This window comes from Sander vitreus, chromosome 22 (assembly GCF_031162955.1).
Source record: "Sander vitreus isolate 19-12246 chromosome 22, sanVit1, whole genome shotgun sequence".
Taxonomy (NCBI): Eukaryota; Metazoa; Chordata; class Actinopteri; order Perciformes; family Percidae; genus Sander; species Sander vitreus.
The window spans coordinates 5,326,124-5,353,785 of record NC_135876.1 but is presented as its reverse complement, the minus strand read 5'-3'; the positions used below and the strand labels follow the sequence as shown (position 1 = coordinate 5,353,785).

The window sequence follows — 27,662 nt, the reverse complement described above, 5'->3', positions numbered from 1 at the left end:
CACTTGAACTCACTGAGGTATCTGTGGAGGGGGATGCAGCGTTCAGGGTCGTCAATGGGCGACAGCAGCTCACAGATCCTCTCTGGAGTCTGTCCTTCATGGAAACGCTTCATGTCCCCACACTGGGTCAGGATGTCCACACAATCTGACCTGAGGACAAACAAGAGGTGACTAAAACAGAAACAAATCTGTAAGAAGCAATCAACAGAAAGTGGTCGTGTGGAACAGGCTCGTGGAGAGGACGAGGGCTGTGAGCTGGACCGGGTGCTCTGCAGCTGGATGGGAACCTTCTGCAGTGAGCGTCCATCAGTGCTAATGTCCTGTGTTGCCTCTCGTCTTGATGCTGGCTTTAATCTCATGGATACATTGCATAACACGAATTTCTAATATCTAATTTGGAGAAGAAAAGAAATGTATGTAGACTATTTACTAAAATGTAAACACACGTAGGCGTATATAAGTCCCAAGCTGCAGCTGACACAGCAACCCAGTAGTTTGATTTTGCCCCGCTGGCCATAATATGTTGGTGTTAGCAACATCTACCAGATAAGCAAACCATGTTTGACTTCCGCACTTTTCACACAAAAGTCACATTTTACAGAGCTGATAAAAAAAAGGAAAGAAAGTAGAAGGACATGCAGCTCTTTGCAACTCAGAGATGAACAATACAGGGACACCAGGAGGTAGTTGTGGCTGAATATTTTGGGGTAGGGGTGAAAAAGGACCAGTGCAGCTACGCCCCCGAGATAATAAATCCAGTCTGACTGCTGTCAGAGTACATTTAACCAGATCTGATAACCAGCATCAGATCTTTAGAATAACGATGAATGCTGAACAACAATTACTGTTAGTATAGACCCCTGAAGTCCACACATCTGTCACTTTTGGTTCAGGCTGTTCTCATGGTATGTATTACTGTCATCCTGAGGTTTGCTGTGAGTGAGCCCCTCCAGTGTCTGCAGTGATTATGACCGGAGCACCTGGAATAAGAGCAGGGGGTCGGGGTGGTCTCTAGGTCCCAAAACACACTGCTGTATTTAAAACCAAACCACAATCTTTTTTTCTAATCTTAAAGTGCTCATTTTATGCTTTCTGGCTTTTTCACTTTCCTTTATTCTGTTAGTTCTATATATCTTTTTTTGTGCACGTTATAGGTTTACAAAGTGAAAAAGCCCAAAGTCCACCCCAAAGGGACTTACCATCTCCAACAGAAAACACTGTTCACAAACTGCTCCAAACAGCTCTATTGTAGTCCAGCCTTTACTTCAGAGACAAACGTGGTCACTTTGTAACACGTTATAATGCTCGCCTAGCTGCTAGCATGGCACGCCCTCATACTCTGCTTCTGACTGGCTAGTAGTCCTTACCTAACTACTGAGCATGTGCGACAAAGTTGGAACAGAAGTGTGATGTCTCACGCTGTAGCTAAAACAGAGAGCTCAACACACAGGGTGAAAAGAGGAGCTGCAGCAATGTGCAGCACAACAGAAATATGGAAACCTATTCTGGTACAACCTCTAAATACAAGTATGAACCTGAAAATGAGCATAATATGAGCACTTTAAAGATAAGTCACTCCGGTGCTGTCAGAAATTCCACCTTATGAATGCTGTGTGGACTAGTCAGACCCTCCTCCGCAGCGCTGTGGAGGAGGGTCTGACAAAGCGAGACTAATGGAACGGTCATAACTGGTAAGCTATCTAGGAATCTATTGATGAGAATATACGCAGATTTTAGGTTAGGGGTTATAGGTCAACTTAAGTTTCCCTGCACAGTTGTCCTCCTGCTCATTCACCCTGTTGCGAGTCACTACGGAGTAGTAACTGGTCACCTGCAGGGTGGTAGTGGACCTACTTGCATATGACGCTCCCTCTGGACTTGCTGTGGCAGGGTTTGATCTGCAGGGAGCAGGCCACGGCCTTCCACATGTCCGGCAGACACTTCCTGATGTCCAACACAGGGATGTTCATGAACGGCATCTTGATCGTCCCATTGGACCACAGCTTGATGTCGTTCATGGCGCCCTGGTCTGACTGGACGTTACAGCTGCGGAACAGCTCTGTGGGCCTGTGGACAGAGACAGACAGCGGTGATCGGACAAGAATGCAAAGTGAAAGCATACCTAGAAAGCTAAACATCAACAGTATATCAAACTATTTAACAATGCAAGCTTGGGATTGTATCTTTGCAACACTGTGTGCTCAGAGGGAGTCCCTCTGGATAATGTGAGGGTTGTTTTCCTCTTTCACTGAAGCAGGAAGTGTCTTTGATGTCTGATTGGTGGGTTTGGTCTGAAGTGAGTCAGCTAATTGGTGGTTTAAAAGGAGAAGGTTCCAGGCAGCAGTTTGGGTGTGGTTCATCATTTACTCCTGATGGGTGGATGCTTTGTTTATCTTGCAGCAGCCGTGTGCGTGTGTGTGTGTTTGTGTGTGTGTGGGTTGTAAAACCCTGCATCCTTTACTTTATTTAAGCCCAGCATGGTTAACAGTGTTTTTTTTCTCTCAAACCCAAACTAAATGTGGTGTCCACTGACTCTCAGTGATGGAGGATGGCAGTCCCAGCAGCTCAGTCGGGGCTGCTGCAGCTCATACAATCAGGCTCTTCATCTTCTTTTCAAACAAAGATCCAAAGCAGACAAGCTGTCTTGAATCCTCACAGTGAACCGTGACTCTTGTACACCGATACAGCTCTAGCAGCCCGGACTCAGGCTGTCTGAGGAGGGGATAAAAAGGGCACCAGCACACAGAGAGTTTTCTAGCATGCAAGGCAGCCTTATAGCGGTGCATCATGCTTGTCTACCACAGGGGCACCAGAGAGCCCTGCTGTGTGTTCTGTGAATATAGATATTTCATAAGTGTTTGGATCCCCTGCTGGCAGACGGAGAGAGTAGCTGGGGGTCTGACCTGTTGTTGAAGTTGGTGCAGTAGGCCAGGTCCTTGCAGCCCAGCTGGCACGGCTCTCTGACGTCAGCCAGGCAGTTGATGAGCTCCGTCTCCACCGGGTTGTACTCACAGAGCTGGTCAAAGTCCTGCCACGTCTGGCTGCCCCAGTTAGTGCTGATCTCCTGACACATGTCCCTGTGAGAGCAGAGCAGAGTCTGGTCAGAGTCTGGGGTTAGTGGTAGAGCAGTGTGTGTATCTGCAGAGTGATGTGTTGGGTTAGTGGTAGAGCAGTGTGTGTACCTGCTTAGTGATATGTTGAGGTTAGTGGTAGAGCAGTGTGTCTACTTGCAGAGTGATGTGTTGGGGTTAGTGTTAGAGCACTGTGTGTACCTGCTTACTGATATGTTGAGGTTAGTGTTAGAGCACTGTGTGTACCTGCTTAGTGATATGTTGAGGTTAGGGTTAGAGCAGTGTGTGTACCTGCTTAGTGATATGTTGAGGTTAGGGTTAGAGCAGTGTGTATACCTGCAGAGTGATGTGTTGGGTTATGGTTAGAGCACTGTGTGTACCTGCAGAGTGATGTGTTCGCTTTGGAGCAGCAGTGCAGCTTGGCACAGTCCATCTTGGCGGGGTGGGGGGTCTCCTCTTCAGGTGGGGAGGGAGGGTGGGCGCTGCCCAGGAAGCACTGCCACATGGGTTCCTGAGGGAGAGGCTGGGAGCCACACTCCTCGATCAAACCCTCCATGATCTCATGTTCGGTGCTCATGGTGCGAAGGATTCGCCGGCACGCCTCCTGGCAGTGGGTGGCCTCTGCCCGGTCACAGCAGTACAGACCTGTGAGCAAAGTGTACTCCATCAGGATATGTACGGCTCCCCCTCACCAAACAAGACATAGAAGAGTTGATCAATGTCAGCCTCTGCAGGTCTGCTCATGGTCACTGAATAAAGGACAGCCTTACATTGTCTGAGGTGTGATGGGAAATAACTGTACGTGTCAGGTACTTGTGACACAGTTCAGGAAGTTAGCATGCATTAGTTCCATGTGGAAATCTAAGCAGTGTTTGCAGGCTCCCAGCTGCTGTTTCTGTGAGGTGAATGGGTCCTGAGGGATGATCACAGATGGACTGACAGAACATGGTATGAAAAAGGATCTGTAGGATGTCTGAATGGATGCTCCACACCACAGGCAAACAAATATGACTTCCCATAAATACCATCCTCTCAGCGTGGCAAGTGAACCGGCCGACAACGCGGAGTCACATGTACGCTACAACAGAGACTTTCTCTTACAACTGAGCGTCTACGCAGGCGATTGGAATCATACCGATGTAAACATACCTACGGAGATAACAAGAACTTTCAATGACAAGGAACACAAGAGATACAATCCATCCATCCATTCTTGTCTCCTTTTCGTCTCCTCTTCGCCTCCTTCTTGTCTCCTTCTCGTCTCCTTCTCGTCTCCTTCTCGTCTCCTTCTCGTCTCCTTCTCGTCTCCTTCTCACTTTCAGTGGAGTTCAAGCCGCTCCCTTCCGGTCGTAGATATAGATACCCTAACGTCAGAACCAACTGAGTTCTATGTGTTCAACTAAACTTACAAACTGCATGTCTTATACCTATGTATATATACTGTATATACAGTAAACATACTTTATCATATACCTTATATAAAAATACTGGACATTTGCACAGTAGTAGTGCATTTACTATACAACCTTACATTGGGGAGAAAGTGTGAGAGTGAATCTGTGTGAATGACGTTTGTGCAGCAGCTTTCAAGCTAAAGTATCCATACGATCCACAATCAGTGGAGTGGTTAATGCTTTGTGCAGCACAAACAACAGTCCTCTCCATAGTACTGGAAGAAAGGCAGCGATACTGTGCACGTATGAGGCGTGTGTTGGACCAATGGCTCATGCAGGCAGTGACACTTACTGTCGATGGGGCTGCGTATTGGGTAGGACTTGGTGAAGTTGTCGACGCAGCTGAGCAGCTGAGCGCTGTGACTCTGACAGTACTCTTTGACAGCGTTGATCTGGGACACGGTGGGGGTCGAGTCGGTCCTGAAGATGGCCTGGCAGTACTCCCTGCAGGTGGTGTGACGCCCTGAATAGCTGCAGCATAAGGAGCCCACTGTAGGAACACACACACAATTTTTTTTTTAGAAAAACCAAAAACATTTCGGGGAATATCATTACTCACTTTCTGGTAGAGTTAGTTCCCTTGCACGGCAGCTGGATTCTCGTGAAATCACGAGATCACGTGAAAATCACAGGATCACATATCACACCAAAATCAATCCAGTCAGGCTTGTAGTAATGTGTTTGTGTCTGAACTACCAGCTAACCGAACCAATCACTGTCCGGGGAGGAGCTACTGGAAGCTGTGGGCGTGGTTTAGGTGTGTGTGACGAAACAGAGAGGCGACTGTTTGTTCAAAACAACATCGGCGGCTCCTAACGAGTTCAGCGTAGATGCTGCAATAGCGTCAGTTCTATCAGAACTGGAGAGGAATACTGGTGCTGAAGGCTTTTCTGTGTGGAATCACCACAATCACCTGCCTGGTATTTTTGGAAAACACTTTCCAATGACGGCTTCTCAGATGGTTCCGTGTAACAAACCATCTGATGCGTCAAGAGTAAGATGAAAAGATTGACACTCTCACGGGTGAATATTAATATTACCCTAAATGTCAAACTGTTCCTTTAAGAGAACCATCAGCAGCTTCTTTGCAGGAAGCATGAGAGACCTTGGTGGTCAATGACAGAAAGCCAAAGCGTGTGATGGAGTGCAGTGCTGCTTACTGCATGTACGGCTGCTGCCACCAAGCAGAGACTACTCCTAATACACACGCATTTCATTTCATCAGCTGCTCACTGCACACACTATACATGTTTCTGTTTACTGATACATATGATTTATGGTCAAAATAAATCTTGGCATTGATTGAGTGTTTGGTCCTGAGTGCAATGGCTGGAAACATACTCAGTGGCAGATACAAACACTCCTCAGATGGGATCAATCTGTCTGAAGCTGACATTAACCAGACATGAGATCAGGAAGTTACTGAGCTCACATCCTGCCAGCTCTGCTCTGCTCTCTGTGTGTGTGTGTGTGTGTGTGTGTGTGTGTGTGTGTGTGTGTGTGTGTGTGTGTGTGTGTGTGTGTGCACACGTTGTGTATTCACAGAAAGTTAAACACACAAGCCCATCTATTGGACCGAGAAGATAGTGCTGTGTTTATGTATTTAATGGCTGGAAGCAGATACAAGATTAGTGTTTGCAGTTGTTGGTGTCTTCACTGTTTATCCTGTGCGTGTGTGTGTGTGTGTGTGTGTGTGTGTGTGTGTGTGTTGTAAGAATAATATATTGTGTAAAAGTAGAATGTCCTGTAGCCTGGGGTGGCCTCGCTCTCTCCTCTTGTCTGGCATGTGTAAGATAAGACGTGTTGAAATTTACTGGAGCAAAAGTGCTCCTGATGAACATTTGATAAACATTTGGAACAGAATGCACCTAATTAGTAGTAACAGGTTAATCTTTGAGTCAGTTAATGAACACTAAAACTTGTGGTGCAGGGTGAAGTGACCAAATTGGAGTCAGAAAGACTCTGGCCTTTTGAGCCAGAGCAGAATCGGTTTTATTTATTCCTTCAGTGTGTGTGTGTGTGTGTGTGTGTGTGTGTGTGTGTGTGTGTGTGTGTGTGTGTGTGTGTGTGTGTGTGTGTGTGCGTGCGTGCGTGCGTGCATGTGTGTGTCTGTGAGAGGAACAACTTACTTTCATTTTTGGTGATGCAGCCGTAAAGGGGGTTCTAGAAGGAGAAGAGATAAGCGGTGGTGAAGCTGTTTCCAGTGACTAACTGAAAGCTGGCAGAGCCCCGACGTTTCCTCTCAGAGCGTCAGCGCCTGAAGGTGTGACAATGCTCTGCACACACAGGCAACATCTTTCGGATCCCTTTAACCATGTTAGGACCACGCTGGATTAATCTCAGGTTGGGAATCACTGCTCTACAGGTAGATGAATATGTTCTCGTCTTCTTCTATTTATTTATGTATATATGTCATTCTGTACAGGTATGGTGTTTTTCCATTTGCATTGGGTTTTTTGTTTAACAATGTTGTTCATTTTGTTTTCACTTAAAAAAACTTTAAATTTGTCCAACAGACACCTTTACCATAAAGGTTACTATTAGTATGTGTGAGGACCAGGTCATGAAATAAGTTATACTGTTTAGTTTATAGGAAAAGCCACCACCCATATATATATTATTTAATATTATTTATTTCATTTAATTGCATTATAGCAGTTCATGTTCATTAAAATGTGCATTGCTTTATGTTGTTAAAAGAGTCACTGTGCTCCCTGCACTCAGGCATTGTAGTAGAAACATGTTGTTGCTCCCTTCAGCCACAAGAGGGAGTATACCCTTAAATGAGTGCTTCTGTCAGGAGTAAACAGAGTCAAAGCATGTACATTGTATGGTAGTGCTAAGAGCAAACGCTGGACAGAAATGTGGTAACAATGTACGCAATGTCTGTGTATTTTGCAGGTAAGAAAACATAAAATGGGTAATAAGCAGATGTGTAGCATGGTGTCAGGAGATTGCAGTGATGGTGGGAAAGTTGGCCGTATATATTCCGACTGTGTTTGTTTAAGTGACACGTAACTTTCGTTGTTAGCCATGTAAATGTAGCAGCTAAGCTAACTTTTGCTGGGACCCAGCGTTGCTATATTTTATGTCTGTGTTTGTAATGCTTTTGCCCAACTGTGAATGCAGTCATGATGAAACAGAGAGCCACAGTAATAGTTTGAGTAATATGTATTTGTTTTGCATTAGTTGGAAAAAAGTTTGTTTAACTGTCAGGAGTAAACAGAGTCAAAGCAAGTACATTGTATGGTAGTGCTAAGAGCAAACGCTGGACAGAAATGTGGTAACAATGTACGCAATGTCTGTGTATTTTGCAGTAAAGGAAGAAAATACTAAGTCACACTGAGTCCTTATTCACGTGTGCAACATATGGTATTGTGTTTCACAGCAGTAGTACTACAAGTGCAATGCGTAGTAGAGGTACAGGTATTAGGAATAGCGGTAGCAATCTATCTTTTTATTTCATTCCTATTAGATCATGTCAGAATGAGAGAACTTGAGTTAAAACAGGATTCTGCTCTTGTAATCATTATCACAAGAAGCTGCAGCTGAAGTCATGTGATGGGACTTACCTCTGTGACTTTTTTGCAGACTTTTGATATGTCATTCTTAGATGATGCCTTTAAGGGAGAGGAAATGAAATCATGAAACCAGAAGAGAAAACTTTAGGACCTGAAGGTCTGAGCCAAAGGAGAGGTATTCCCGTTATCTCACCTGTCTGCATTCCCTGCGACACTCGGATGAGATAGCCAGCTCACAGCAGCCCAGCCCCACCCAGCCATCGGACTTCCTGGATACTCCTGGACACAAATCAAACAGCACACACCATCAATCATGTGTTATGTGAACAGTTTGTGGAGGCTGGTTGATTTATCACACAATTCTGGCCATTAATAATAGCTAGATATAGTATGTATTGTCCACTGCTTTGTACATGTTGTTCATGGTGAAACTTCTTTTTACATGGTACTTTTTTTTCGTCAGTCTGTTACCAGGGTATTTAAATATGACTTGGCAGATTTGAATTCAAACAGTTTCTGTGGTGATTGGAGTCGTTCCTGCTTTTGCTGCCATTGACTGATCTTCAGCCCCCCTTTACGTCACTAACCAATCACAGCTAAGCATGCACTCGGACAACCTTGGCCATCTTTCTCTTTCCGCTAATGCTTCGCCCGGGCACTGCCTACATTCCTGCTCCAAGATGAGCTGTTTTCATGCCATTTCCAAAGCTCTATGGTAGTGGTGACAACGGTTTCAATCAGCTGATAACATTCAGAGCAGTTGTCAAAATGTTCTCTTCCGTCTCTCTTTTGTTGTACCAAACAGATACCGAGCGGTGGATTTTGTGCACTGTTACACCCATATCACTATTCATTGTGTTAATGTTGAGTTCCAACAAGTCCGACAGACCTTTGCAGGAGTTGAGGAAAGGTATTCTGGAAAATAAAGATCACTGATTGAAGTTGGCACGTGGAGGCTTTTAAATAGCTAAAAGCAGCTGGAATGCAGTGAAGATCAGAGAATCGAGGATTGAGGGAAGGTCCTGAGGCCTATGTGGACGCTAGTGTTCAGTGGCTGAAAAAGGTAAGAATAACGAAAGCCTCCATCTGGAGGCTATTAGGCTTTTGACAGGTAGATTTGTTCCAAGCACAGCCAGCAGGAGTTACTCCTTTGATCCGTCGCACGTTTTGTGCTCTGGTCTGTGCCAGCTCTCCTCCCAGCTGTTACAGCTTCACTGCTGCCAGTTCTTCTCAAGAAACCAGATACACAGAGTAGATACAGCGCCGCTTAAATGCTATGTTTCATGTCTTTTCTACATGCAAGGCGTCTCCTTTTGATTAATAAGAAAATAGATCCATGAGCACTCAGTCAGGAGTGCATCCAGACACGTGACTGTCGTGTCTTATAAAGCTGATATGGCTAACATGTCAGCAAATAGTACTCACACATCCAACAGACATGCAGCAACATAAGCCTTAACTTGCACTCAATATTCTCTCTCTTTTAGCTCTGTTTTAGGTCTCCACCAACTCCCGAGGGAAATCTCTGTCTCTTTAGCTGCTAAATGCTCCGCTATGTTCACCAGCTAGTCTCTGACTGGGTCTGTCTGCTGCACAGTGGCTTTATCTGAAAATAGCAGATCAGAACAGAGCTGAGGGGAATTGCAGTCGGTGGGAATTCTCTGTGGGTTCATCCTTACATGGAACACCTTTCACGGGACACATTTGACGCATTGATCGTGTACAAATATTGATACTAAAACCAGGAGATGCCAATGTGAGAAATGGTAAAATGCTACACATACAGGGTTTAGTATTACCTGGAAGTGTGGAGTTGATGCACATCCAAAGTTCATTCTGGAAGACAAAGGAGAAGAACAGGTTCATGTCAGTTTAGTAAAACATGTCAACACTAAGATTTTGCTTCACCCAGAGTTCCATGAAGGGACTTTGGAGTTCACCGCTAACCATCTGGGCAGGAACTCGGACCACAAGTTCCATATCTGTCAATCGCCTGTTTGGAACTGAGGTGGGACAGAGTGGCAGCCATGCTCTGAGAAACAGTACCATTTTAAATCCCAACAAAGACACATAGAAGTGAAATGAACCATTAAGACCACAATGTCTCAAACATGTAGAAACAAAATGACCTCTTATTTTTTAGTTTTCTATGGAGCCACAGATGTCTTAAAGGCCTCTCCGCTGTCTTCACTCTCATACGGGAACAGGCGGGACGGGAACCATAGTAACAATTGAGCTGAGTTTTTATAAATAAATATGCAGTTCTACCCACCCTAAAAAACTCAACACGGGAATGGGATGGGACGGGAGTCATTCTTCCGGGATTGGGCTAGGACAGGAGTGGAAATCCACTACCGTGTCACTCTCTAGTACATACTTTCAGGTTAGGGGTTTCTTTTGAAAAGATATACTGACCAACTGAGGTGGCAGTAGCTCAGTCTGTAGGGAGTTGGGTTGGAAACCCAGGAGTTGCTGGTTTAAGTCCTCGTATGGAGTGTGGACTGGTAGCTGGAGAGATCCCAGTTAGGGGTGCAAGATATATTGATTCAGTATCTTTACTGCGTTGCGCAATGTTATATCTAGGGGTGCAAGATATTTCGGCGCAATATTATATCGAAAGTGTCGATAAGTATGCAATATTTGGTTTATATTGTGTAGCGGCACGTCCTGTCCGTTGGCTGTGTGGCTTAGTTGTGTTTGATTTAGAGCCCGCTTGAAACGCTATAATGATCATGTTTCATTGGCCAGTTACCGTGCCACTTGCACCGGTCCACTACGTGGAAAACAAGAAAACTTGTCTAGTAGCTAGTAACTTTTGTAATTTTACACGTTTAAAAATATTGAAATTAATATCGATATCGCATTATTCATAATCGATATCGCAATATCACATTTTGTCAATATCGTGCAACCCTAATGCCAGTTCACCTCCTGGGCACTGCCAAGGCACCGAACCTCCCCAACCGCTCAGGGCGCCTGTTCAGCAGTTGATGAATGTAAGAAGTTGGTTTCTCTAATTTCACAAAGAACAAACATTACATTCCCTGGATCTGTTGAAAATGAATCCTATGTTGGGTTTGTGGTGAAATGTTGTGGAAATTAATCATCACAAACGAGCTCGTCTGTCTCCTCCGCCTGAGGGAATAGAGAGACACAGAGAGGGCCAGCAGCACAGAGACACATGGAAATAGAAGAGAAGAGAAGTCCCTTTCATGCTCTTATGTTTTTACAGAAAAGTTTTAAAGTTACTGTTAACATTCCCACCGTGTCTCTTGGCCGGGGAACATAGGTTCCTATCAACTGGCGTCAGCATCGTTTGTGATGCAGAGCAAGGAGTATCAGCGTCATTACATGAAGCATAAACGTGATTTGTGATCAAGCAGGGGCCAATGATAGAAGAACATGAGGACAGGAAGAATAATGTTGCAGTTTAGATGAGCCAATGCAGAAATCCCTTTGGTCGACCCTGAGAGCCAGGGCCTTTTTGTGCACGTGTCTGATCAAAGGGAGGGGGAGGGGTGCGTGATCACGGAGGGCTTGTATCATGTGGACGTGCCGACAGTGTTGTTGTCATTACTTAGAATTCCTCATGGGGGGGGGGCGACAGAAACTACGCACTGTAGCTTTAAACAGACGTATGGAATGAAATTACTATTATGGCTGGATGAACCTGTCATTAAAGATGTGCCGGTATAGCAGTTTGACTGTATACCATGGTGAAAGATGATCACCATGAACACAGCGCAGCTCTGCAGCCTTCATTAGCACTCTGACTCTGTTTACTGGTCAAACAGAGACCACACCCACAGCTTTCCCTAGCGTTAGCATGTAGCTACTTGTAGCAGTGTATGTAAATGCAAACACTGCAGTAACGTCTGTTGTTGCTGACGTTAAGGTCTTGGGATCACTTCCTGCTGGAACATGACCAGGTTTTGGTTGAGAACCCTTCATTGGTGAAATCTGGCCCAAAGTAGGGTAACAAAACCAACATTTTGACAGCACTAAAAGCTAAATGCAATCAGTTACATGTTTATGAATAGCATTTCGTTCCCAATTCAGTTAGACCATTGACTGCAACCACGCACGCATACATGTGCATCGTGTATGCACTGTAAACAGTCTACAGTGTTTCTGCATCAGTTCAGCTGAATAACAACACACATGTTGGACACACGTTCATTTAACTCTGTGTGTGTGTGTGTGTGTGTGTGTGTGTGTGTGTGTGTGGTTCAGCCAGGTGCTCCAGTATTCTGGTAACCGCAACCACCAACCCACTTCCTGCTGAAGTCTAATGAGAGAGTTGATTCTAATATAAGTAACCCAACACGACATCACAAGATTACATAAATGACTCCCAACAGTTTGGATTTGTGTCGTTTCAGTTTGGATTTTCACAACATGCATCACTGGAGAACATACTTCCTCCAGTGAATTAAAGGACTCCAGTCTTTTCCTCCTGTGCACAATTACTGACTGAGCCTTTCATTACTAATGCAACAATCCAACCTGGACTGCAGAAGGAAACATGTTACACTAAGGTTAGCATATTAATAATGTTAGCGATCAGCTGGCTTCTGGGCTAACATTTGCAATTAGGTCTGTTGGCAGATATCTGTTAGCAGCTGCACTCTGCTTTGGAGAGGTTTAACCATACCATACGTTACTGGAAACAGCAGTTAGACAAAACAAGCTCAACTCAAGGATCCATTTACCATCGTGTCCCAGAGCTTTCAACCGTAACAAACGGACCTCACCGTGTCAGCTGTGTTATGTTTAAACTCTTCACTGGTCTGCACACCTGTAGGACTTCCTGTCCGTGTTGATCTGATGAAGACTATGTGACACAGCTAAAAGCTCTGGAACTGTCACACTTCCATGAACCTCTAACTGTGGCTGAGTTGCCATGAATAATCACTGAGCAGCACTCCTGTAATGGTACTGCTCAGCTTGGTTGGCTGCTGAAAGCCAACATGAGTGTGATGTTTCCAAGTGAATACAGCTTACAGAGGTTTACAAGTTCAGGGCTGTTGTTGTGTATACATAAATAATAACTTGTAATAACCTGGAAACGCCTTGTTACATATTTCGTTTGGTTGAATGCAAAGATTAGATTTCAAAGACGTTCCTTGCAGTAAAGTAGGGCTGTAACATTTTCATGATGATTTAAATGAACTAAATAATCACATAAATGTGAAAGTGAAAAATCACCATTTCATATACTGACATCTTATGACTTGTGTTGTCCAAGCAGCAGTAGCACAGAGTTAAGCCCTTCATTCATTCAGTCATTATTCAGCATATCTAAGAGTGATTTCAACAAGCCAAAGGTTCAACATGATTTCATTTTGACTTTTAAGGTGTGGACACACAGAGCCGATAATCGGCCATTGGACAGTCTGGCGAGGTCAGTGACTCGAGTCTGTTCGGTGTGTTCCGTGCTGTCGTCCGTCCGAGGGGCCGCCGGCCTTCATTTTGGCCGATTTGACATGTATAATCGGCGGGGCGGGCACTGCCGGCAGTCAGGCTCAAATGACCCATCTGATTGGTAGAGTGCTAACCCGGAAACGGGGAGCGGAATGAGCGTGACTAAAGTCTCTCAAAATCTGACGAAAATCTTTGAAACTGACCTTTGTTGATCTGAAATGAAGACAGATTCAGCAACTGCACGGCCTATTTCTCGCTTCAAATGTTTTCAGAAACACGTTTCCGTGAACTATTTTAGTACAATATGAGATCGTATTCTGAACAAGCCGCCATGACAGTCTGTCTTTGAATTTCCGGAGAAATAAGACCCACGTGACGAGTTCGTCCTATCAGCTGCCCGTTTTCATTTTTGGGCGACAATACAGATTAGCGCCGCCTGCTGTTATGGAGACGTATTACATCTCGTCTCTTCGGTGTGTTCTGAGGCATTTTTTTGACCAACTCGGGGGGACTGATAGGTCCAACTGCCTTTTCTGCCGACGGTTGGCCGTCTGGTTGGTGTGTAAGCAGCTTTAAGATCAATCACTGCATCCCTTTGAACCCCAAGCAGGTGAAAAGAATAACTACAGCTAGTGTAGATGTAATAGAGGGAGGGACTCACCATCAACTCTGGACAGTAACTGGGTAACCTCTGGAGGAGATGCTTCAGACGAGACTCACTCTTTATCGTGGCAAGCTGTGAGACAGGAGCAAAACACAGATTAACATAACATGTTCTATATTCATGTGCCTCCTAGAAACCCCCCAAAAAAACAGCTGATCGCACCGACATCATACACTGCGCATTCTCCTGGAGTCAGGGCGACTCCAGCGTCCACAAATAACCTTATAAATCTTAGAACAGAAAGACACTTCAGATCTGTTTCTTCAGTATCTACAGTAATACAGGTACATCCGTAGTTACAGTGCAACATGACTTGTGCAGGTGGTGTACATCATTTACCAGAAAGAAGAAAATAAAAGAATGAAATAAATAAAATGAAATAAGGCAAAAAGACTGGGCTAAGCTAACTTTATACCTAAATAAATGTGAAACCTGGTTTGAAAATATCAAAATGAATTTATTCCAAAAGAAAAAGGACAAAATCCATGAAATACATTTCTGTTTGACACTATTTGACTATTCTTCCTCTTCGTTTTTAATACTGACACGATAGCGGCTTCAACACAAAGTTCCTCATCAGCTGCAGTCATCCTGGTTGTTTTTCGGACAAAAAAAAAAAAACGCCACCACGCCGCTCCTCTATACGCTCATCGTCTCAAACACACCCCATAGTACATCAACGCTTGTGATTGGGCCGGAGCGTCTCAGGGCGCTGGAAATCTGTCCAAAGCGGAGGAGGACCAGACGTGTCTGCCAGAGCAAATACAACACGAGCTCGCAGATTGATCTGGTTCCCAGGGATCTGCAACACCGACTCTATTATTACCCTGTGCTGTTCAGAAGAATTACTTAATTAATTCTACTTTTTCACTGTTATTTTACACACACAGCAGACCAGTGATGCAGCTGGAGAGATGTTGGAGTGATGGGAAGATGGGGCTGCCTATGGCCAGGTGCCCCCTGAGCAGTTAGGAGGGAGGGGCCCAGGAGAAGAACTCTCCGGTCCACGCTTTATTCCTGGTCGGCACTGGACTGGAACCGACCACGTTCCAGTATAAATATATGATATGACTAGGGACTAGGTTTAAAGGGTCCAATCAATTCACTCTCAGAACCTCTGTCAATGTTAGATGATTCGGGAAAATCCCAAACTGCTACAGCTGACTCCCACCCTGACTGGGTTCTCTGACTGTTACTGTCAACAATCCAGGAGTCTTTAGAATGGACTTAACGGTGGTCTTATCAATGTGAATGCCCTATGCGACTACGGCTATTGCCTTCGTAGCAGTGTACATGTTGCTAGGATACAGCTGTCTTGATAAAGTGTAGCTAATCATTTGTCATCCGCAGCGATGTTATAATGGAGGATCAGAGGAAAAGAACAGGGCATTTCATGGACATCGAGATACAAAAATGAATGCAGCTGTGCAGGAGAGGCGTGTCTTTGACTGACAGCAGCTGGCAGGTAAAGCTCCACAGGTAACGACAAATCACGGACGGACGGCGTGTTGTCAGGACCACACCAGCGTCTGAACAGACCCAAGTCACATCTGCATTAGAGGATGGATACCCGACCCGAGCCCAACGGGACCCGACGGGACCGGACGGGCCAGGCCGGGTTCAGACAGATATTTAGAAATGATGTTCGGGTCGGGCTCGGTCACAGCAGCGCGATAAGGCATTGAACATTGTGTGTGTGTGTGTGCGCTACCTGCGTTAACGTGTGCTTGTTGCCCCGTGTGCGCTGATGCGCTCATCTGTTGACATTTCTGAATGCCTTCCTACAGTTGCTTAATAAAAGTGGGCTTTCCACACAAACAAACGTACGTAATGTGTCATTAGTATGAGAGAAAAAAAATGACATTTTAATTGTGTCGGGCTCGGGTCGGGCTGGGACAGAAATATATTAATGCCTGTCGGGCTTGGGTCGGGTTCGGTTAGTGCTCTGTCGGACGTGGGCCGGGCTCCGACAGAAAAAATGTGGCCCGATCACCACTCTAATCTGCATGTAAGTTAATATGCCTACCAGCTAATTGGCTAGCTTAGGTAGCTTGATAACTGACATTAGCAGTGTACTTTCACCGGTGAACGTTTGTTTGGAAGCTCGCTCAACAACTTGAGGTGGAGGACAAGACGTGTGCTCGTGTTTGTAAGTTAGCTAGAAAAGGAAACTTTAGCAGGAAAGCTAATGTGAGTTGTCGTTCACAGTTTGTAGCTCTTCTTTTTACTCCTTTTAAAGTGCAGCTCTATTATTGAGTCATTGGAAGTGATGCATGTAGTACATCACGTTCACTTTGATCCATGAGACGTGTTGCACCTTCAGCATAATATTTTCCTACACAGAGGAATGTGTCCAGGCCATGGGAAAGTGTCAGTCCCAACACACACACACACACACACACACACACACACACACACACACACACACACACACACACACACACACACACACACACACACACACACACACACACAGCCTGGGATAATGCAGCCACTGCCAACAGTCTCTGGCTGAAGTGTGAAGTCATGAAACCAAGTGGGTGAGATTTACAACACACACTCACAGAGATCTCTTCCCTTCCACAGCTATGAGACATGACAGTGATTCCAAACACTGCCTTTGAAAATTGATAGGCAAAGAATACCAAAGATGCTTGATGGTCTGCAGTTACAGTGTCGTGATTTGTATCCCCTCGAAGGAATGTGTCTTTTTCGTTGTCTATATGCTTTGTGGGAAAATAAAACCATCAGTTAAACAATAAACAAATATCACCCATTGGCAACTCTTGAGCAGTGGCAGAGCTTTGCCCTCTGTGAACGACAATACTGTGTGTTGTTTGGTGCAGCCCAGAGGTTTCTCAACTGTGAGGCATGGGAAGGCCGAGGGGGGGGAGGAGGGAGAGACGAAAGGGTGGGGTGAAAGGGACGGGTGTGTTAGTAAAATGAAGGCAAGTTAGTTATTGTAGTTTGGCTGCTGAACACCGTCAGCAGAAAGCTGCAGCAGCGGCTGAGGCGACATCAGTTTATCGGTGTTTTAAGCCCCCAACGTCGCCTTCCAGGCAACGCTGCCTGGAAGGCACTAGGATTAGGCAATGGTTATGGTTAGGGTTAGGGTTAAGGTTAGGTGCCTTGAAGTCAACGGTCGCAGTGCTGCCTGGAAGGAGACATTGGGGGCTTAAAACACCATTCAGCGCCATTGAACCTTTTCCACACTAATACGTTTTCCTTTTAAACCACATAACTTCTGCTTGGTTTACAGCTGGCGTCCTCACTACTCTGGTGTTTAAAACCCCTAAACGGAGACGTTTGAAAGCTCTGCTGACTCTACTAGTTTGGGAACTCAGAGGTTGGGTTCTATTCTGGACAGGCAGCAACGGAGACCTTTGGAAACGATGACGCACACACCCACGTCTGCTCCCTGATTGGGTCTCATCAGTCATGACGTGTCCCTCCCTGATTGGTCAGGCCCCTATCACGTAACCCTTTTCCAAAAGAAACAAACAACATCAGCTTTGACTACCGGTGGTAGGGTTAGGGTTAGGATTATGTGATTTTCCAGAGGTGGAAAGTAACGAAATACATTTACTCACGTTACTGTATTGAGTAGTTTTGTTGTGTATTTTGTATTTTTCAAGTAGTTTTTAAAATCTGTATTTTAAAATGTACTTGATTATGTTTTGAGTGACGGATTGTATTTCGCTACATTACAAATCCTATCCGTTACTGAGCAAAGAAATCGCGCCCAGAATCAGTACACTAGACCTGGGCATTCTTTTTTTTTGTGCGAACGTATGCAGCTTCTTCTTCTCTGGTTGCAAGTCAAAAAAGAAGTAGAAGAAGAACTGCAGTGTGTTCTCTTAATACATCCATGGTCGATGTGTCAGCGAGCCGCAAACTGAGCGGGAGACGTGAATGAGCTGTTATCCCTCAAAAATGTCAGCTCATGGGAAAGAAAGAGAGGTCGATACAGAGTGCCGAGTTTTTAACCAAACATGGACTTCTAAGTATTTATTTACTGAAGTCAAAGGTAAAGCCGTGTGCTTAGTTTGCGGAGAACAGATCGCTGTGTTAAAGGATTATAATTTGAATCGCCACTACAATACTAAACACGCAGAGAAATACAACAACTTGAATGATGGAGAGCGGTCAGGACATCTGAAGTAGGGCTGCAACTAACGATTATTTTCATAGTCGATTCATCTGTCGATTATTTTCTCGATTAATCGATTAGTTGTTAAAAATGTCAAAACATGGTGAAAAATGTGGATCAGTGTTTCCCAAAGCCTAAGAGGACGTCCTCAAATGTCTCGTTTTGTCCAAAACTCAAAGATATTCAGTTTACTGTCACAAAGGAGAGAAGAAACTAGAAGATATTCACATTTAACAAGCTGGAATCAGAGAAATCTTTTTTTTTTTTTATAAAAAAATGACTCAAACGATTAATCGATTATCAAAATAGTTGGCGATTAATTTAATAGTTGACAACTAATCGATTAATCGATTCATCGTTGCAACTCTAATCTGAAGCTTTGCTAGTTACGCTGCAAAAGTCAAGACCAGCTTTGTGATATCCCACAAAATTGCCAAAAACAGTAAGCCATTTTTATTAAAGAGTGTTTGGTGGACTCTGCCCAGAGAAAAAAGAGAACCTGCTGCCTGACATAAAATTAATATTGAGCAGAATTGAGTTTAGCCTATTCAGTTCAGTTCAGTTCAGTATTGGTCCAGCCCTCCACAACAGTCCCTGTTTCTCATGTGGCGCCTTTGGAAAATGAATATATATACACACACACATCTCATACATCTCGCTACTTAGGTGTGTAGAAGCTAGCTGCTAGTCTGGGCTGTGAACATTAGGGTCTAACCCATTATTTTTCTTTAATTAAAAACAAAATAGTTTTGGATTTATGACCCCTTGTCTTATTTTCACTACTTAGGAGAGATCCCCCCCCCCGCCCCGTTTTACAGTTTTTATTTTAATGTAACTAAGTAACTTTTACTTAAAGTACATTTTAAATGAACTACTTTTACTTGAGTATTTTTTCAGATAGGTATTTTTACTTGTTCTTGAGTAATATTTCATCAAAGTATTGGTACTTTTACTTGAGTACAATATTTTTGTACTTTCTCCAACTCTGTTCTTTTTTGTGCCTAATGTCCTCTTGTTTGTGCACTGGAATGGCTGAATGTGCTTTGTTTAGCATTCTAAATCTGCTCTATTTCTGTTTATTGTCAGTTTTGCTGCTGCAACGGTGACCTGTCCCCGATGGACTACTGAAGTCTTCACAAGGGTGTTAATATGAAGTTTCATATTAAACTGGGCCTACAATAACGTGTAGGACGGCCTAAAGCCTTTATACATACCCTTTTTGTGCATGTAATACTAAGCTGTTAAAGGTCCTATGACATGCTGCTTTTTGGATGCTTTTATATAGGCCTCAGTGGTCCCCTAATACTGTATCTGAAGTCTCTTTTATATAGGCCTCAGTGGTCCCCTGATACTGTATCTGAAGTCTCTTTTATATAGGCCTCAGTGGTCCCCTGATACTGTATCTGAAGTCTCTTTTATATAGGCCTCAGTGGTCCCCTGATACTGTATCTGAAGTCTCTTTTATATAGGCCTCAGTGGTCCCCTAATACTGTATCTGAAGTCTCTTTTATATAGGCCTCGGTGGTCCCCTGATACTGTATCTGAAGTCTCTTTTATATAGGCCTCGGTGGTCCCCTGATACTGTATCTGAAGTCTCTTTTATATAGACCTCAGTGGTCCCCTAATACTGTATCTGAAGTCTCTTTTATATAGACCTCAGTGGTCCCCTAATACTCTATCTGAAGTCTCTTTTATATAGGCCTCAGTGGTCCCCTAATACTGTATCTGAAGTGTCTTTTATATAGGCCTCAGTGGTCCCCTAATACTGTATCTGAAGTCTCTTTCCCGAAATTCAGCCTTGGTGCAGAATTACAGCCACTAGAGCCAGTCCCACAATGAGCTTTCCTGAGTATGTGCCATTTCTGTGTCTGTAGCTATTGAGGAGGAGAGAGGGGGGCAAGGTGGAGAGTGGGGGTGTGGCCTTGACCAACTGTCACTTTGCTCATTTGAAAGCCATGATTTCTCTCTCTTTCTCATGGGTGGGCCAAATTCTCTGGGCGGGCAAAGCAGAGAAAGGGGAGGTAAGCTTTCCCCTTATGACGACATATAGGGAAGATTCCAGATCGGCCCATCTGAGCTTTCATTTTCTCAAAGGCAGAGCAGGATACCCAGGGCTTGGTTTACACCTATCACCATTTCTAGCCCCTGGGGGACCATAGGCAGGCTGGGGGAACTCATATTAATGTTAAAAAACCTCTTAAAAGTGACATTTTCATGCCATGGGACCTTTAAAATAGCCTAATAAGTGTTGGCATGATTTTATAAATTCTGTTTTAATGTTAAATTCCTCAGGATGAACTGTCTCTGTGGATGGCTACTTTAGTGACTACCTTACCTATAGGCCTGTAAGCAGTAGGGATTTATATTTGCTAATAATATGTTTTATGATTCATGTTAGGACTTTTTAATTTTCGTAATTTTAGTTTTCTTAACAAATTTTAACAATAATTTGGAGACTGCCCTGCATTGACTCTGAGGACCCCCTAAGGGTCGCGGACCCCCTGTTGAAGATCTCTGCTTTTAACAGTTAACAGGTCCAGTATGTGGATCGAAACAAAGTTCATGAGATAAGCTAATGTGTGCTATACATGCTGGTAAATGTGCAGCTTGACGCCTGTAACATTTCCTCTGACGAGGTTTAGGCTTATTATTAAACTGTGCTGCATTCAGCCAAGCATCATACTAGCCCCATCTGGTTTTCTCTCTCATTTCTGCCACTGCTCCTGCAGTCAGGACTGACTTCAAAATAAAAGTGAGATTTCACGTTCATTCAATAAGTCAGTCAGTCAGTCAGTCAGTCAGTCAGTCAGTCTTTTACCTGTTTAATAAAGAATATATATAGAGAGAGTCTGTCAATAATAAATACATAAATAAAACTAAATGAATAAAATAGTAATACTTTAAAATGAAAAACTACTGCCTGCGAACTGTATTTCAGAGAGAAGTTGAATTTCAATTGTGTGACTAATTAATTAAACTAAGTAATAAAGAATAAAGACCAATGAGAATCAGAATGACAGCAGAGCAGCTCAGCGTGTCACTCAGATTATATCAGGACATTCTGATGTGGAATTTCAAAATGAAAGCCTCCTAATTTGTCATGTATGAGCTGCGTTCCCTCTGAATTCAGATGAGTTCGCTAGAATCATCTCGCGCATCAGTAGGTTAAATCAAACTGATGTTATTCTAGAGAAAATATGAAGATATCGAGGTGTACATCACGGCATAGCCTAAAATATTGAGATATTATGTATAAGCCATATCGCCCAACCCTAACAGACAGACAGACAGACAGACAGACAGACAGACAAACAATCCCTTTGATTTAGAGTAGATTTGCAAAAAGCACGCAGAGGTCAGAGTTGTTGGTGAGACTGGAGGCAGTGGGAGGACAGAAGAGGTGAAAGGGAGACCCAGTTCATTTCAAAGCATACTTGTGTGAAAAAGCCTTTAGTGTGTCCAGAGGGAGCGGTGTGACTGTGTCTGATAAATGTCCTCCAGTGATGTCACTTGAGTCAGCGTCGGTTGAAGACTACACGTCTGAAAAGTCAAAATCTGTGGAGGAGTGGAGTTAGAAAGACGTGATCTGAGCACACCTCTGCTGCAGGAGACATCAGCTGCTGCTAGCAGGACACACCTCAATCTCTGACTCTACTGTCCGTCGTTGCATTGTGGGTAATGTAGGCGCCAGGTTTGGAAAAGGAAGATTAAATAAGCATCAGTCTAAACCTGAGATGTGTCTCTGGAAGTTCTGACTGAAGGCATATTTGAGGCTGAAACTGATGGTGTAGGTCAGTTGGACCATCCCGATATTACACTGATATAGCAAACCCTCTGACCCTGAATACTCATATCACATAAGCAATACCAATACTTGTGGCCGGGTTACTCACAGTCAAATTCAAGGTAAGAAATAGAGTAAGAAAAGAGCTATTTAATAAGTGTATACAAGTAACATAGCCACAGAGCAACAAATAAAAAAGTTAAGAAGTAAAGTGGGATGATATCACTCTCTTTCTCTCCCCACCGTTTCTTTTTTTTTTTGAGACGTCTCATCCCTTTCTACACTGCTTTTTCTCCATCTTCCTCTTTCATCTAATCATTTTATCTGTTTTCTTTCTTTCTTTGGCTAGCAAAGTGGTGATGTCAGCCAATAAGAGCACAGTAAGTTCTGTCCTCACTTCAAAAGCAGGAGGAAGGTTTGAACTCTCTGCAGAGAAAAGCTTATTTTACGACCATAAAGAAGGACATGGAGGCTTCAGAAGACAGAAGGGGGGGGTTGGAATGGCATCACCTGCTCCCAATTGAAACAGAGTGAGACTTTTTTTCTGCACTTGAAAGAACCAAAAGACAAAAAAAAAACGTTGCACCACTCCCCTTCAAAAACCTCTATTCATGGGCCACCTATAATGGGCTGAGGAGTGGGCTTGTGTGTGTGTGTGTGTGTGTGTGTGTGTGTGTGTGTGTGTCTTTATACCTGGTCACAAGCTTCTTTGCAAGGCGACAACTCGACAGCATGTTGGCAGCAGGAGGGATCTGCAGACAGATGCACAGAGGAGTCAGTTGTGATGCTGCTGTTCGGGCATTAGTTTACAGTTCACAGCATTATCACAGGATGAACACCAGGGGAAAAGGCTCACAGTCAGTGATCCTTCAGACATCGACTGTGTCTAGCTGTGGGAGGATTCGGTGAAGATATAATCATCCTCCGACACACTGACTTGCAAGACAACATTTTATATCAGCCACATAAATTATCTGTACTTGTCTCATAGCTGGACAGACGTAATAAACACGCAGATGAAACACGGCCCGGTTCAGGTTCATGTTCCAGGAAAGGGCTGGCTCAGTCTCCCTGTATGTGGACGTCACATGACTCTGTAACACTCTATGAGCTGAGTGCTGCAGGCAGCTCTGTCTCTGCTCCTGTCTTTTTTTCATCCGAGGCTTAAAAAGGATAGGTCACCCCAAATTACAAACATGAGTCAGGACGTGGTTAGTCGGGTGGAATCCTCCGGCTCTCAGGGTCATGATTCAGAAAAAGGGGGGCAAATGAGTGTGTGTGTGTGTGTGTGTGTGTGTGTGTGTGTGTGTGGGGTGGGGGGGTAGTTTCAGGCTCTTACTCAAGTGGGCCAAACCATTCACTGCACAATGAAACACAGCCGGCAGTGAAGCTGACAGAGGTCACTGCTGGCGGGGGGGCACAGAAAGCATTAATAGTGCATTAATAAAGTTACCTCGCATTCAAGGTGCAAACATTAACTTTTTTTGTCCACAGGCCAAATGGCTAGAGAATGTTCACATGTTACCAGCCACTTCATAGATTACATTTGGGTTTTTTTGGCTTATGAGTGAAGCTAATCTACCAGCCACTTGCATATTTTACCTGCATTCATTTGTTACGGTCGTCTGTTCATACAAGAATGACAAAATCTTAACTGACCCACATCACTGCTTTTTAATAAAACAGAAGTTACTCAAAGAAGTCATGGGGAAAGAAAGAAAGTTAACGTTGTGTCTCTCCAGCAGTGGAAAAACACCTCTCCGCTGCTGCGTAACTTCACAATGCTCTCTTTGGAAATGAAACAGAGTTAATACCTTCTCCGGATCACAGCTGGCTGAGGTTTGGTAAAGAGTTGCAGTGTGTGTTGATAGGCTTGATTCTTTGCAAGGTTTCTGCATGTGCACCAGGTTCAGTTTAAGATGTTTAATGAAATGCGAATAGTGTTATCCTGATTTGTTTTGGACCTTGGAGTAAACTGAACTGTTCTTGCAACTCTGACTCTGCCTCTACCAGTGAATACAACAGTGGGAGGAGAGGACGAGAACGTGGATAAGAACGTGGACATGGAGGAACTCTTGGCAAACTCCAGGGAGCAAAGCCATGAGAGAACGTGAGGAGAGAAATGTTGCTAAGCTGAAGACACTGGCAAAAGCAGTTCCTCCGGGAACCAGAAGGCACGAGTGGGCCTCTCTCAAGCATCACGTGCTGATTGGAGCATTGAAGGTATGACTCAGTTACTAGACACACATTTTGTCAATCAGGAGGAAGGCCCCCAACACTGATAACTGTAACTGAAAGTGCTGCTGAGATATTTCAGTAAAGAGCAAGCGTGTCAGCAAGAGTTAAAATCAGTAGGATTCATCCTCTCAGCACTATGCAGTCTATACCAAATGTCATGGCAAGCCATGTAACAGTTGGATTTCAATCTGGACCAAAGTGTTGGACCGACCTAACCCCTAACCCCTAATCCCTAACCCCTAACCCCTAATCCCTAACCCCTAACCCCTAATCCTTAACCCCTAACCCCTAACCCTAACTCATATGGTCAGCCACTGAGCCACTAGCATGGCTGACAATCAAGGTTTCTTCAGCCTATTGCTGTATGCTGAGTTGGTTCATTTGTCGGCACACTTTCTGGCCTAAATGAACTCTCACTCCCACCCCCTCCCTCACACACACACACACACACACACACACACACACACACAGAGAAACAATGGCAGGTGACATAATAATTTCAGGGGGTTTGGGGGGGTGGTGTACAGTACGAGGCCCCCGGCTGGCTGCTAATGAGAGCTGGCTCCATTCCTGGTCAGCACCCTCCCCCCCATCCCCTCCCCAGCTACATTGTTACACTCAGTCTCTGGAATGAAGCACAGTGCAGTCGACCCCTCAGCTAAACATTGAACCTCATTCAGCGCTTCATTTACTAAACACTGTGGCTAGTCTCTATTTAAACATGTGTGACTGCAATGTGAACATTAATCTGTTGACAGTGCGTGTCTACATTTGGAAGCAAGACTAAATCAGTTAAAAAAGACAATTTGAACTTTTCCTAAAAGACTTGTGTCATGCTTTTCTATCTCTGTTTGGTGAAGAAACCCAAGCGATCAGACGGGATCATCATAGAGATCATGTTGTATGTACAGTATGATCGTACATACATCAAGCCCCAGGTCAAACTTATTTGGAAAGGAAATAAAGGCAATTGGCCTCCATATAAAGTGGTTTGGATAATGGGGATAAACAATGTTCCTGGATGTTCCTGGATCCCAGAATAAAGTGTGATCATAACTGATAGAAATAATGGACAATGAAAGTTTGGATTGATTGTGTTTAGTGTATCCCTTGTCCATGCTACAGGTAGTTTAGATCAGCCCTGACAGTCCTTCATCCTTCATTAATTACACACTAAATTACATTGTTGATGCCAGAACAAAAGATCCAAATATTGCAAATGTTTTTCACTTGTGCCTGAGGTGGAAAAGATGTTGCAGATATGTGAGAACATCAGATCTGTGTGACATTTCTCTGTTAATACATGAAATGTAAATAAATACGTCATATTTCCAACATAGTTTAATGGCAACCGAGAGAATAAGTACCAAACCTGTGGATGGAAACATACATTTTCTGCAAATTCTATTCAAACATTTGGATGGTAACTTGACTGAAAACTCTTCTTCCTTCATGTCATTAGTTTGCGACTCTCTCACGCCGGGCCTCAGGTGACAAACATCACACGGGAATGTCTGTAAGGAACATTTACATGATGGAGACCTTTATCTGACTCAAAACAAGTATTCCCAGAGATAAGGGATGTGTCAGCATGAGCTCTGAGATCTCATGGGGTCCAATGACGGGGGGGAGTTACTCAAACATTAGGGGGTCAACTGTGTTCAAAGTCCCACCTGCCAATCACATTAACAGTATTTTGTTTCAGCACGTGATGGTCAAACCTCAGTCAGTTATCTGTGCCATGTGTGTGAGAACACGCTTAGAAAAACAACTTCCCATCCAAACCACTCCCCACCTGACCGAAAAAGAGAGAAAAACATCTTGTGATGGCAATAACCATCAAAGTAGAGTTTAGATTCTCTGCCCGAGCCCGAGCTTGACGATATTTCCCGCCACTATCCTCGGTCTGTTCCCGTGATCAAGCATTTGTGTTTTTTTAATCATTACTTTATTAGTCTAATTGGGTGGGGAGAAAGCTATGCCATAATCATGCACAGCGTCTCCTCCACCCGCACGCATCACATCAGGTCAGCTGTGCTGTATGGTGTAACTTAAGTGCAACATGGAGCTTGAAGATGTAAAGAAAAAAATGAAAACAGGAGAATTAACTTTGAGCAAGTTTGGAGGAAAGTCGGGAGGTATGGAACCATTTTAAACAAGTCTGAGCAGTGACAACATATGTGTTGGCTTTGTCGAGTGCGTTAAGTGCGGCACGCTGCTGTGACAGCAAAAAAGAAACGGGGACGATGAACAGACACATGAAGCAGGCTCGCCGTGGCAGAAAGGATGATAGTCAGCCTTCAACGTCCTCTTTTGTTACTTCTCCAAGCATACCCCTTCTAAACAGATTTCTGCAGTTCAAACAACACGGAATTGTAGTTGAGAACGTCAGTTATAAACGGCCCACGTATACACAACGTGCACGGGCTCGGGTAGGGTCGGGCTTGATTTTTTTGGGCCCGATCTCAGCTTTACATCAAAGTGCATGAGAATTCCACATTAACTTCAAATCTGAACTCTCAGTGGTGACATGATGTGGTGTAAAATGGTGAAGGCAGGGCTGCTGGGACCATCTCTAGGGGCTTTCCGACCGGAGGGATTTTTGCAGTTCTTAGAACTAAACGTTCCTAAAACACTTTTTTTCGTCGTGTTCCGACAGGAAAAATTTGGGGATTTTTAAGTTCCTCTGGCCGCAGTAGCGTACTTTTTTTAGCTCCTACTTCAGAGCAGGGTCTTTTCCCTTTTCTCTTTTCCTAGGTGTACTTGATTGGTCGAACGTATAAGTCACGCCCACTGCCAACTCGGAACTTGCAGGCAGAGCAACAACTTTTTTTCAATTTTCACCATCTTATTCATCAATAAATTCACTTCTGACAACGTTCGTTTGTTTAAATATCACAACACATGTCCGTCATAAGATTATCGGGAACCTGTGGTTAACTGTCTTTTCGGAGTTAAACTCCACAAGCGTGTCCTGCGGCTCGCCGGCTGTCACACACACACACACACGTCCACAGCGCAGCAGCAGGCAGAGGCGTGGTCTGTTCCGAGTATAGTAAAGCCCCGTCTGTGTTGAGCAAAACATTACGTGAATTACTACGAGAATGGACGGAATGCTGCTTTGTTGTTGTTGTATGTGGCGCTAAGGTCTAGTGACGATGCTATAAAGACCGTTGCCGTGCTTGCGTCACTCCCTTGCCCCTCCTACCAGTCCCTATGGCCACTTGGCCAGTGGGAATGCAAACGGAAAAAAAGATTTTGGGGGAGAGTAGTTCTTAGAACTGCTTAGAAGTGTACTTTTCCTCCAAAAAGTACAAGTACTATCCGGTCGGAAAGCAAGTGTGGACTAGGAGAAA

At 44.1% G+C, this 27,662-nt stretch overlaps 1 protein-coding gene across 1 annotated transcript in view; it reads right to left on the bottom strand.

Moving 5' to 3' along the window:
* reck (reversion-inducing-cysteine-rich protein with kazal motifs) overlaps nucleotides 1-27,662 on the bottom strand; it is a 53,685-nt gene that overhangs the window by 17,057 nt on the left and 8,966 nt on the right. Inside the window, exons 2-12 of the mRNA XM_078281309.1 lie at nucleotides 22,762-22,820; nucleotides 14,132-14,206; nucleotides 9,846-9,882; nucleotides 8,240-8,325; nucleotides 8,098-8,145; nucleotides 6,655-6,688; nucleotides 4,818-5,015; nucleotides 3,452-3,716; nucleotides 2,904-3,077; nucleotides 1,855-2,067; nucleotides 14-150 (exon numbers count right to left, since the gene is read on the bottom strand). Of these exons, the coding sequence (XP_078137435.1) occupies nucleotides 14-150; nucleotides 1,855-2,067; nucleotides 2,904-3,077; nucleotides 3,452-3,716; nucleotides 4,818-5,015; nucleotides 6,655-6,688; nucleotides 8,098-8,145; nucleotides 8,240-8,325; nucleotides 9,846-9,882; nucleotides 14,132-14,206; nucleotides 22,762-22,820 (1,326 nt within the window). The remainder of the gene's footprint in view (nucleotides 1-13; nucleotides 151-1,854; nucleotides 2,068-2,903; nucleotides 3,078-3,451; nucleotides 3,717-4,817; nucleotides 5,016-6,654; nucleotides 6,689-8,097; nucleotides 8,146-8,239; nucleotides 8,326-9,845; nucleotides 9,883-14,131; nucleotides 14,207-22,761; nucleotides 22,821-27,662) is intronic.